Genomic DNA, 12,781 nt, shown 5'->3' with positions numbered 1-12,781 from the left:
CCATCACTGTTGATAATGCACTCTTAAAGGGACACCAGGCAACGTTTAATTACTCATCTACGTAAGTCGGTATATGGTTAAATGACTCATTACAGGGCGAATGAAGACTCTCTCGCCCGCCCCTACTGCCTGTAGGAAAAATATCCCGCTTGCAAGTTCAGTGTATCGTACCCGCCGACCGAAGCAGGATCAGTTTACATCCTGCATTCACAGCACAGGGGCAGGCTAACGAAACGCGATTGTTGCAAACGTGTGTATAATGGCAGAGCCGGCGAAGAAGCAGCGAAAACCCTTGACGGAAGATGCAAACAAAAAGGAAAAGAGCTTCAGACCGAGCGTGTGGGAGTTTTGTAGAGAAAAGGCATCAGGCTTGCCTGGTGTCTCTTTAAAATAACATATAAATAACTCGCCATGGATTTCTGACCAGATATTTCTTGGTCAGTGGCGTAATGCGTTTTAGGTAGTGTACGATAGCGATTTTTAGATAATGCGCTAGACCCCTCCTTAGGTCGTTAATTGCCACACCCCTTGGTGCGTTGCTCAATAAAAGAGACGGGCATAACGATATTGTACGATATTGTACAATAGTGTACAATATTCTAAAGTAGAATAGTGTTGCATCGTGATGATTATACGCTTTGCGCCGTGCTCTTGACTGTCATGATAGGGCCCATAGCTATTGTAACCTCTTGGCAGCCATTTTGGTGGCCATCTTGAAAATGACCCCTTTCTCAAAGTCAGATTTTACTAGATTTTTAGTATGTTATTTAGCATGTCTAACAGTACCAGAATCCATAAAAAAACCTTTTGTATCAAATTTTTTGATGTTGAACCCTATATTGACCCGCCTAAAGTTACTCAACTTGCACTGGATCATCTTCCTGAATGTCAATATTATCACAATAAGTCAGCACCAGTCAGAGGCTACATTCAATGTTTTGCACTTTTATGTCATCACATAACCAAAAGTATTGGTTTTACCAAAAATAGTTGTCAATATTTTAAACTACAAAAATACATACCTATAAAGTATTTTGATACAAATTATTCAACCCAGTCAAATACAAATTACGAATATACGATATATTTTGTATTTGAAATATGGAATACATGTACCATAAATACTGCTCATCCCTGTAGGCATCACTTGTTCTGAGATACCATGTTTGGTTCAGGAGATATAATGAAGAATATAGGTGTAATTCAGTTATAGTGGAACATTTAATAGTTGCCACAACGACCATTAGGGTTTTTTGATAATTGTTTTATATCTGAAAATGTTCAGGGCTCCAAACTGTACAGGTTCACCAAGTTTCATGCTTATATGAAAGAATTTGACCTAATTTTCACATATCCCCTGTACTATAAAAGTTCAATAAAACTGCCAAAGGTGCAGCTTTTCGCCATTGACCTATGCACACATAATTCCAATTTTGACAATGTTCCACCACTTGGATTTTCATGGACTTTTGGTATGTGATTTGGGAAGGTTTCATGAACTGAATAGAACACAAATCATTTCTGTTGCAATTAGTTTTGGGTTGGGTGATTTTTTCACATAGATTGCCTGGACTATTAAGCATACAATCAAAGATCCTTGATTACTAGCAAGATAGAGCAACGTAATTCGTTACTATGGGAGCAAAACGGGACAGTTCCGGTCTGCATAAGTGGGAGTGTCACCTTACGTCACTAAATAAACTTTCTCTCTTAACAAGCAATAAGAGCAGATAAACATAATTGTGTTCACAGTATTATTGTCTATAATCATGTATGATACCAATGAATCGTTTTTTAGGACATGGAATGAATAATTTAATTAGTCTGTGAACCGAGCTAGCTAGCTAGCTAACGCTAGCTTAAAACGCTATACAAGTGAATGGGAGTAGCTATGGCAATACAGCTATGCGCTAACAAGTGACTAGTAGTTGAAGGACTTCGCTTAAACTTAATATACTGTTGCAAGTTCAACTAATGTCAGTAATGTTATTCAGCTAGTTGTCATTTCAAAAAAATTACACTTCTCCGTTTAAAATGTTACTTTAGCTAAGAGGCTAGCTAGCATGCTAACAACCAAACAGTAACTGGCAGCAGCATGGTTTGATATTAAGTTATTTTATTACAAATCCGAGCACTAAAAAAATACATTATTAGGCTTGAAATGATCACAAACACTTACAGATTATGACACAATTTTCCAAATAACCCTCAACAAATCCAGAAAGACATAATGACCAATTTATTGGTAAAATTCCACAAGTCTCCATTGACATTAGTGCAGCGAGGGCTTACTCTGGTCTGCATAAAGGGGGATTTTCCCCCCTCCCCCTTGCAATAATCGAACGCGGAAGTTGTCGAACGTTTGCGCCTCTCGCTCCGCTTTAACCCTCTCTGATACAATCTGGCTCTATTAAGACTACAGATCCTGTTTAACTGCTTCCTCTGCCCACAACTGTTTCAAAATAAAAGTCTCCACTACAATAATTCCCTATTAAATAATTTGACCATTTAAACTATCCAACTATTTAACTTTTCAACTATTCCAACTGTCAACTATCATCAACTATGCCTCTAGCCTACTATATTAAACCACCACCTACCTAGCAACCAATTTAGCAACCATTGAAATTAAGCATCTATGTCAGTTTCCATAACAACCAACATGATTATACTAGCAAACTACTGTAGTAACTCCTTTATTTCTGATAGTAGCTACCATGGACACCCTAGCAACAACCTAGAAACGACTTCAAGTACCCTAGCAACAGCCTAGCAACCACATTCACAGTTAAAACCTAGCAACCAGCATAGCAACCACCATAACTACTCTAGCAACAGTCAGTTGTCATCAACTTTGACTCCCGTCAACTGTTTCCTCTGTCCACAACTGTTTCAAAGTAAAACTCCTCACTACAATAATTCCATTTTAAATAATTTAACCATTTTAACTATCCAACTATTTAACTGTTCAGCCTTTCAAACTGTCAGTTGTCATCAACTATGGCTCCCGCCAACTGTTTCCTCTGCCCACAACTTCAACTTCAAAATAAGTCCTCAATACAATAATTTGCTATAAAATAATTTAACTATTTAAACTATTTAACTGTTCGGCCATTCCAACTGTAAGCTGTCAACAATTATGGCTCCCCGCCAGCTTTTTTCTCTATCTGACCTCCATCTTTTTACTTAGATTATATTTTAGACAATATTCAACAATATTTCATTCAGCAGCCATTTTTGCATTTTCATGCACTCGTAATTCCCTGGAATTACATTTTCTAGTTACAAAAATATGTTACGCCAGTTAAAGGGACACCAGGCAACGTTTTCGTGTTAATTAATCATCTTCGTAAGTCGGTATATGGTTAAATGACTCATTATGGGGCGAATGAAGGCTCTCTCGCCCGCCCCTACTGCCTGTGAAGAATATCCCACTTGCAAGTTCGGTGTATCCTACCCGCCGACCGAAGCAGGATCAGTTTACAGCACAGAGGCAGGCTAACGAAATGCTAGAGATTGTTGCAAACGTGTGTATAATGGCAGAGCCGGCGAAGAAGCAGCGAAAACCCTTGACGGAAGACGCAAAGAAAAGGAAAAGAGCTTCAGACCGAGCGAGGGGGAGTTTTGTAGAGAAAAAGCATCAGGCTTGCCTGGTGTCCCTTTAAGCAAATTGCCGTATTGATCAGTTAGAGATTAAGCGCCCAAACCTGTGACGTCACATGCAACTGTAGTTCGTCATCACCATGTTACGACAAAAACTCAAAACAATTCAACTGATCCTAAAAGGTATGACCACTAGAATCAAGAGGTGACCCCAGTGCCTAGCATATTGAAGGCATTAAATTAAGATCCCAATGTGCACCGAGATATATTTTTTCTAAAAATAAATCCCATCCACTCCGCTAAACTCTAGGAACACAAACAGTAGGTGGCAATGAGATTACTTTCCCTCCGTATAACCAACATTCAATTGTACTAACACACAAAAAACAAGTAGCCTACAAACGTGGGACAATGCACACAAAAAGAAATCAACCAGGAAATATTATATTATTACCATCATATTATTACCATCAATTACTTCAACTAAGGCTTGAAAAAAAACTGCCAGCTGTAGCCAAGGTCAGCCTAAAATGTGCAACTCCCAAACTCTTGACGCGCACGCACACAGCCCTAAATCCACCACATCACATCATGATGCATTGTAACACGCAGTCTGTAATACATTGTAACACGCAACCCTAGCCAGCCACAATGTCAAATACATTGAAACACGCAGTCTAGCGCGCACACACTGACACGGTAACGTTGTCAGGGACAGGGGTAGCCCTAGACATAGACTTATTACTATTTTGATCCTCATCAGAGCAATCGACACTTTTGAATAAAGTGGACAGGGCGCCTGCAGGAATTATTGCTATGGTACGCACACCCACCTACAGAAATAGGTATGCGTATTCTTTCTCCTGCTCAAACAAAAGGTGTGCGCATGCGTATGCGAGCATATAGTTCTGCATTAAGTTTATTTTGATAATGTGTTTACAAACTTTACAGAAAATTGTAAATAGCCTACTGTCATGCAGTTAATGGGATACTGTGCAAAGTTGCAAAGTTATGGTAGGCCAATTTGGTGTGAATACACACACACACACACAGGGGAAATTCTCTCTCGTTGTTGAGTAGGCTGATGGTACGCACAGTGCGTACGGCCAGGTGCACCTTACTGAGAACATCTCGCTGCCGCTCTCTCTTTTGCTGAGTTAGCTTTCTTTTTTCGAGCTCCGCTTTCATATTTCCTAATCGTTTCATGCAAAGCCATTGTTGTCTGTGATAGCACGCATTGATACGGCAACGACACATGACAATAAGACAACGTGGGCCTCACTACGGGTGGGGAAATACATCAGAAATATCAAAAATATGATCATAATATTTTTTTTTCTTTTTTAAATGTCCCGCGCCGGGTCCCCCTAGTGGCCGGAGCCCAGGGCAGCATCTTTGCCCAATGCCCAAACCCTGTTCACAGGCCTTGGTTTTAGGACCCCTTTTCATTACGAGTGTTTGGGGTAAAACCTAGGAGGCGGGAACTGGTCCAGGAACTCTCACACGGTCCTCTCAGTCCTTGTGTTTCCATTACAATTGAATGACCCTGGTCAAACTCGCCAGCCTCTGAAAGTTTGTTACAGGAGATGCCCCAGCTTTTGCTTCACGATAGCGACACTAGTTAGATTCACTAAAATCGCATAGCAGCTGCAGCAAAGACTCTCCTCACACTAATACCTTCGCTAAAGCTTTATTATCATTTACTTACGTGCAGAGACAGTAACCTAAATATTCTTATTACCTAAATGAGTTTATCCTCCTCGGCATACGCTACCTTCAAATATAGTGAACTGAAGTCAATAGAGAGCATACGCAACCTTTGAATGTCTGTACCAAATCAAATGTTACATTATAGGTTTCATTATTACCATCGAAATTTATTAACAAAATTCTGTAAATGTTTTCCCATTACAGCCCAATATAGGATTTCAGTTGCTTAACAGTATGAGGCATTCTTAATCACGTTTATCATTCCATGATGCACCTAATTTGACAGGTCTGGACTGCAGACAGGCCATTTTAGCACCCAGACTCTTCTTCTATGGAGAAATACTGTTTAAAAATGTGCAGAATTCATTTTGGCCTGTATACAACCTGCATACATCATTCCGAATTAATGATGCCCATGCTGTAGGCACTAATGCACCTCCACCGTCATAGATGTTGGGTTGGATGCTTGGAAAGGCCCTCTCCTCTTTAGCCCAGATGAGTCTATGATTTCCAGAAAGAATTGCACATTTTGATTGGTCTAACCACAGGACCTTTTTCCATGTTACCTCAGTCCATTTTAAACAAGCTCAGGCCCAGATATGACGGTGGTATTTCTGTATCATGTCTAAATACAATTTTGTTCTGTTGCATGGTAAAGTTTCTGACTCAAACTGTTCTCATAGACAATGGTTATCAGAGGTTTTCCTGAACCCATACAATGATTTTCTTTACAGAAACAGGTCTGGTTTTAATGCAGTACCATCTGAGGTCCAAAAGACCACAGCCATCCAATATTGTTTTTCAGCTCTGAATTTTTTTTTTTTTTTTTTTTTTTTTTGGATTCTCTGAATATGTTAATGATATTATGTACTCTGTAGATGATGAACTCTCCAAATACTTCAAAATTCTGACTCTGACTGTACTAACTGTTCACTTTGTTACTGCTTACACTGTCTACTGGCTATATTAACCCATATGTACAACCCATCCCTCCATCTCCCAGTCTGGACTGTGGTCTAACATCACATCATACTTGACCAATGGCTGATACCCTATTACTGCAAAGCTATCCTTGCACTGCTGCTATAATTCTTATATTACTATGTTTACATTTTCCTCCATTTTATCCATATACTTATACTATAATTGTTATATTACTATGCTTACATTTTTCTATTATATTGTCCATATTTAATACTGATCTCTTATATTGTCCATATTTATTGCTGGTCGCTAGACTTAAACCCTGCACTGTTGGACTTATTTGCACTACCACGACACACACCTTACTGAGCATCTTACCACGGCATATTGAATCACAGGGTCAGTCCCTCCCCTTTTACTGGAAGTGCCTCATGCTTACATTACATTCATGCTTATACAGTACAGTACATTCATGTGGATCCTTGTTTTAGTATTTTAGTATCTTTTACTGTTCATTTTAGTCATGTGGATTTGTTTTTTATCATCCTGTTTATGTTGTTGTGCGTGGTGTCATAAGCTACTGGGACCTTGAATTTCCCCTTGGGGATCAATAAAGTATCTATCTATCTTAGAGATGCACCGATATGGAATTTTAGGGCCGATAACGATAACCGATATTTATTAAATGTTGTGGCCGATACCGATACGATAACCGATAATATTTCTCTTGAAAAAAATTGTGAAAAGTGATTTGGGGAAAGCATTTAATAAGCATAATTTTATTTCAGTAATTTTACCTACCACCAAATGATGGACAGAACTCATAATAGTCCTCAATAGTACATCAGTCAACATAACAGTAGCCTAGCCCTACAGTATGTGTGGCTCCTTTAAGTGAACCTGACGTCAGTGAATTGCGAGTGAGTGGCTAGAGAGTATGAATCGTTTTCATTTAGGACTAAACACTCATAAACGGCTCAGCTTGGAATAAGCTACAGTATAGCGACCAAATCAGAGTTTGTGAGGGAAACTTAGGTTTAGTTTCAACTGCGGGTAACTGAATAAAGCTGGAACTCCTCAGACTGTATCTTATGTCCGTCTACTCTGTTGCGCACAACCTGCTGCAGCAGAAATGAAAGGGGTTAGCCCCGAAGGTTTTAATAACTTATTATGATGACCTGTCTGGAACTGAGGCAGGAATGGTTAGCATATTTCTAGGTAATAATACAAAACCCAAGCTAAAGTAATGCAAATATAATACTAAAACACAACTTGGAACTAGGCCTACTTATGTACTCGTCCCACTAACAAGTTTGTTTATTTGTTTCCCCGACCAGTGCGGTAAAGTGCAAACACATCAGCACAAGACGACTCTAGATAGGGCTGAGCTCCGCTCTGGTAAGGTTAAATGGCGGATCATTCACGAGAGGATTTTGAGATGCACAGATTCCCAAATGAACGCATATCCACAGATTTTGTTAGAGTGGTGAAATACATTCACACCGCTGACATTATATTGAGGAAAAAGTATAGCCAACCAAGCTCAAGTAGCTCAGTGTAGCTAGACGGACCTTACGTAGGCCTAAATTAGGACTTTAAAAAATATCGGCCAGAATTCTGTTATCGGACCGATAATAATATTTTCATTTTTTCACTTATCGGCCAATAATATATCGGCCGCCGATATATCGTGCATCCCTAATCTATCTATCTATCTATCGCGAGGAAAATAAGTATTGTTTTAAATGGTTTAAATAAGTAACACGTCAACATTTTTTTCAGTAAGAATACTTCCAGTGAGGCTATTCACATGAAATCACCAAACATTAGTATTAACTTAGGTAATCCACACATATTAAAGAAATTCAAACATTAATATCCATAAGTAGTTATGAGTAAAAAATTGGAAGTTGTTACTCTAGTATTACTCTAAGTTGTTAGATTAATAACCCCTCCTATCTGTGCAAATTAATAAACTGGGTTAGTACATACTGATGGGCTATAAAAAGGTTTTTTGTTACCAAGGTGTCACACAAGAAACATGTCATGAGGTGTTAAAGCAAAGAGCTCTCCCCAAGACCTTTGCAACCTTATTGTTGCAAAACATATCAATGGAACTGGTTACAGATGCATTTCAAAACTTTAGAATGATCCTGTAAGCAGTATTGGAGCCATTATATGCAAGTGGAAGGAATATCACTGCATCATCAACCGGCCCTGCACAGGATCTCCTTCTGACCAGGAAGTCAGAAGGATAGTCAGAAGAGTAGCCCAAGAGCTAAGGACCACTTGGAGAAAGCTCCAGAAAGACTTGGATGCAGCAGGTACAATGATTACAGAGAAAATCATAGGTAATGCACTCCACCGCCATGGCCTCTATGCACGCTCACCCCGCATGACTATTACTGAAGAAAAACATGTCGAAGCTCGTTGAAAGTTTGCTATCCTATTGCGTGCAGAGGGAATTTGAAAGACAACCGATTATCCCGCCCCTCGGACTGAGCACTGCAAACAGTGAGTGCCCAGACCCTACATTTTAATGTGGGTCTGGCTCGTCAGGCTACAATTGAACAGTTTTGGAAGTTAACTAAAGATCAGGATTCACAAGAGGGATCCCTGGAATCTTCAATATTAAACGGCTATCTGTTTTTAAAAAATGGGCCAAAATCACACCGGAATACTGAGACTGATACAGGAAATGCCTTGAAGCTGTCATTACGAATAAAGGCTCTTCCCCAAAGTAAGTTATTTAAGAAATTTCAGCAGGCGTGTTCAATACTTTTTTCCTGTGTCATTCCAATTTATTACACATAACTCTACTTATGGACTTTAATGTTTAGATTTTTTTTACATGGGTGGATTATCTGAGTTAATACTAATGTCTGGTGAAAATTTCATGCAAATAGCCGCATTGGAAGTATATTTTCACCGCTGTATCTATCTATCTATTTTATGTTAAGAAGCATTAAAATGACATTGTTTCATCATTTGTCCACACAGGTTTACACAGAGTGATGAATACCCCTAGGTCTTTACCTCTAAGAGACTCTGCCTGTCTGGGATGCTATTTTTCATACCCATCTTTATCATTGCACTTTTCTAACTTCTCCATCATTTTGTTTGACCCTTTGTTTGACCCTTGTCCCAACTTTTTTGGAAATGTGTTGCTGGTAACAAATTCAAAATGAACATATTTTTTTTCAATGAAATGGTCAAATTTGTTATTTTCAACATTTGATATGTTGTCTGTGAAGAATGCTATTGAAAACAGTCTCCTTAATTCCAAATGGAGACACTGGGTTTACTGAGTAGATCCAATGTAGTTAAAAGCAGTTACAACTTGAGGCTGGCTTGCAAAAGAATAGTTCTTTATTCTGGATGTTAACAACAGAGTTCTGATAGCTCTGTTGTACGCACAGCACAGCGTTGCAAAGTGAAGCCAAGACCATGAACTGAACTTTATTGACACTGCTAGAAGCTTTCTGACATGCTAACTAGGCTTAATGTCTTTTGCCGATATCTGGGCAGCAATGTCTCACTGTAAAAGATTTTCCTGATGCCTACCTGATAAAAGCATATCTTGGCAAAGTGGCAAAATGTTGCATAGTGTTGCACCATTGCAATACTCAATAAAGGTTCCCCCAAGATCTACACGTTAGGAGAAAGTTCTATAAACCAAAACAAGTAACCTTAAACTAGCATTATATTTGACAGCAAAAACATTCAACAACCATAGGAAAACGTCCCCGGTAAGTTCTAGCAACCTGAAATGGGTAGCTAAGCTGGCATGCTTCATCACACGGTAGCAAAGGAAGCATGGAACCTAGCTGCAGATAGAAATGAAAGGGCTTTGGAATTGCATTCTGTCAGTGCCTATGAATTTAGCTTGGCTAATCTAAAACTCAATCTGAATATTCTTATTTGAACACTAGACATAACACTCATGCATTGTGGTTAATTTTGGAGACCATGTGTTTTACAATTGCTGGGCCCATTTCTAGTATGTTTATGTAGTAATTAGGCTATAACGTCCAGTCATGCATGGCGTGTCAAAATGACCTGTATAAGCAAAATAAACAAAATACTCTTTGCCATCTCTAATCCAGAGAAAAAGTACTGACAATCATCAGATATGATCAATGCAACACGATCTACGTTATAATTATGGTTGATAGGTTATGTTGATGAGGTTGAACTACTCTGTTGCCATGGAGTGCTGGTAAGCTGAGGATGACAGGCAGTAGTAGCTAGAATTTCTAAGCGAAACGTTAACGCTATGCTCTGCAGTGCATTATACTACTATGTCAAAAAGTTCACAAAACTGTTAAGACATTCAGTTACACAAATCTGACATAAACCACAATGCAATCTACCAAATGCCAGACAATGTATGGTGGTTGTAAACATCTACGTACAAATGTTATTCTTCAGGCCTAAGGTACGCTAGCTGGGTAGTTACAGCACTATCGTGTCATAAAAAATCATAATGCTCAAAACCCTGGGAGTCAATTTAGCGTTAGTATAACCTGTGTTAACTATGTAGTCGGACACATCCAATCATTTTGAGTTTACATTACGTTACCTTGTTTAAAGAAGGTACCAGCAGCCCCCGCCATTTCGGTGCGTTGTCCTCGCTGAAAAAGTCGTACTGTAGCTGTGCCGCTTGCATGGCTTTAGTTAGCTAGCAAGCCAACTTTATCCGTGCGCAATTCAGGAGTTGCCAGCGATGAGTCTCCCCACGGCCCTCTTCTCACATGAAAGCAGTGGAAGGTGTTGGACCACCGGGCCACCGTGACAGTACAACAACAACACGATAGGCGTCCAAGCTGTGTGGTCTTGTGTGGCAGTTGCCTTTATATCTTCTAAAGCAACGTTAGAATTCCCCAGAATACACTTGGTACTGCGGCCGTCATATCGTTGAGTAATGTTAGCTCGCTAGCTAACTAGCCTACTAACAGTAGGCTACAGATGTCACCACCTAGCTAGCGTTAGCTAGGACAGCTAAGTCCACTCACCCTTCAAGCCAATAACTGTGGAGTAGCTAACAGTATTCGTATGAACTAGGTAACGTTATGTCAGCGTTACATTTCACATCTAAAACAGAAATCTTAGATGCCATCAGCGTTAGCTAACGTTAGTTGGAATGATCTAACGTTAGCTGACGTTGACCACACTGATCGATCCAAATCGGAAGTTGGTTATCTGTTGATAATTAGCATGTTAACAAGCTAATGTTAGCTAGCATCTTGCCTCGGGTAAATGCTCAGATGGGAAATGCTGATTTACAGGTACCAATAATTTGATTGTAATTTGTTTGTCGTCAAGTAGACATTTAAACCATTCTCTTAACAAAAGCGCTATGCCTGCACAGGGCAAAGGTCCCAGTTCGATACATAATGACCCATTTCAACAGAATCATCGGCAGGGTTGCTCACCTTATCCTCCATGAGCTCACCCAACTTAAAGCTACTAATTTTCCTATCAGCTCGATGTCGGAGTACAGCATGAAACAGGCGGTTTTGTAATTCCACGCTCTTGATAATACACACGTTTTTATCACCGGGACGGCTGATTTATTTTGGCGATTGTTGTCTCGTGCGTTAGTAGTTGGTGGAGGAAAACAGTACATGCGCAATGAACGCCGTTTCGATGTCTTGTTGCGCTCAACGAATTCGATAGACGCACCTTACACAGAAAACCGATCCTTCACACCTGGTCCATTTTCCGATCATATTTCTGTAATTACACGCAAAGCAGTTGCTTACTTTAGTTGCAGACCAAACCAACACACTCAAATAAATAACACTATTGACAAAAAGCTGGATTTGTTGATGGATGACGTTAAGAATCAACTTAGTGGCGGAAAAGAACATAGCAGTCTCTGTAGCTCTCCTCGCGTTATACATCTCAGTCTTTGGTTTTAGACAAGGTTATGGGGGCAATTTCAGTAGGCCTGTTTTGATTCTTATTATAAATAAACATATTAACTCACATTTGCCACAGACATTAAAGTATGGACACTGATTGTACAGGCCTGGCTACAAAACATGTTTGGTGTGAACTGTAAATGTAAATTAGGCTTCTAGGCCTGGCGTATAGGCTAAGGAATTTGGTCTCTGCATTTATCCCATCCGTGAATTAGTGAGCACACAGTGAACACACAGTGAGGTGAAGCACACACTAACCTGGAACAGTGAGTTGCCTTGCTACAGCAGCGCTCGGGGAGCAGTGAGGAGTTGCCTTGCTCAAGAGCTCAACTGCTCAGTATGGAAGTCTGTATGCCAAGAGTTAACATTTGTTTTCTCGAGAACTTGACTTAATTAATATCTCAAGATAATGCCAAAATTAAATAAGAAAAGGAAAAAAACTCATCTCGAGACTTATCCAAATTTACAAAAAGCACAATAGAAAACTAGAAAATGTAATTTCGAGGAAATCACCAGTGCATGAAAATGCAAAACATATATTAACATAAAATATAAAACAAACTTGTATTTGGAAACAGTTGTGGGCAGAGGAAACAGTTGGCGGGAGTCATAGTTGA

General features: G+C 39.5%; 1 protein-coding gene across 2 annotated transcripts in view; it reads right to left on the bottom strand.

Annotated features, from left to right (window-relative positions):
* LOC121718531 (son of sevenless homolog 1-like) overlaps nucleotides 1-11,896 on the bottom strand; it is a 49,924-nt gene extending 38,028 nt beyond the window's left edge. The window contains exon 1 of one of the 2 annotated variants that reach the window (XM_042103540.1): nucleotides 10,820-11,896. In XM_042103540.1, coding sequence (XP_041959474.1) covers nucleotides 10,820-10,906 — 87 coding nt within the window. In that variant the 5' untranslated portion in view covers nucleotides 10,907-11,896. The remainder of the gene's footprint in view (nucleotides 1-10,819) is intronic. The other variant, XM_042103541.1, reaches the window with a different exon arrangement.
* Nucleotides 11,897-12,781: the final 885 nt, after the last annotated feature.

Source organism: Alosa sapidissima, chromosome 9 (assembly GCF_018492685.1).
Source record: "Alosa sapidissima isolate fAloSap1 chromosome 9, fAloSap1.pri, whole genome shotgun sequence".
Classification (NCBI taxonomy): Eukaryota; Metazoa; Chordata; class Actinopteri; order Clupeiformes; family Clupeidae; genus Alosa; species Alosa sapidissima.
This window is presented reverse-complemented; position numbering and strand designations above follow the sequence as displayed.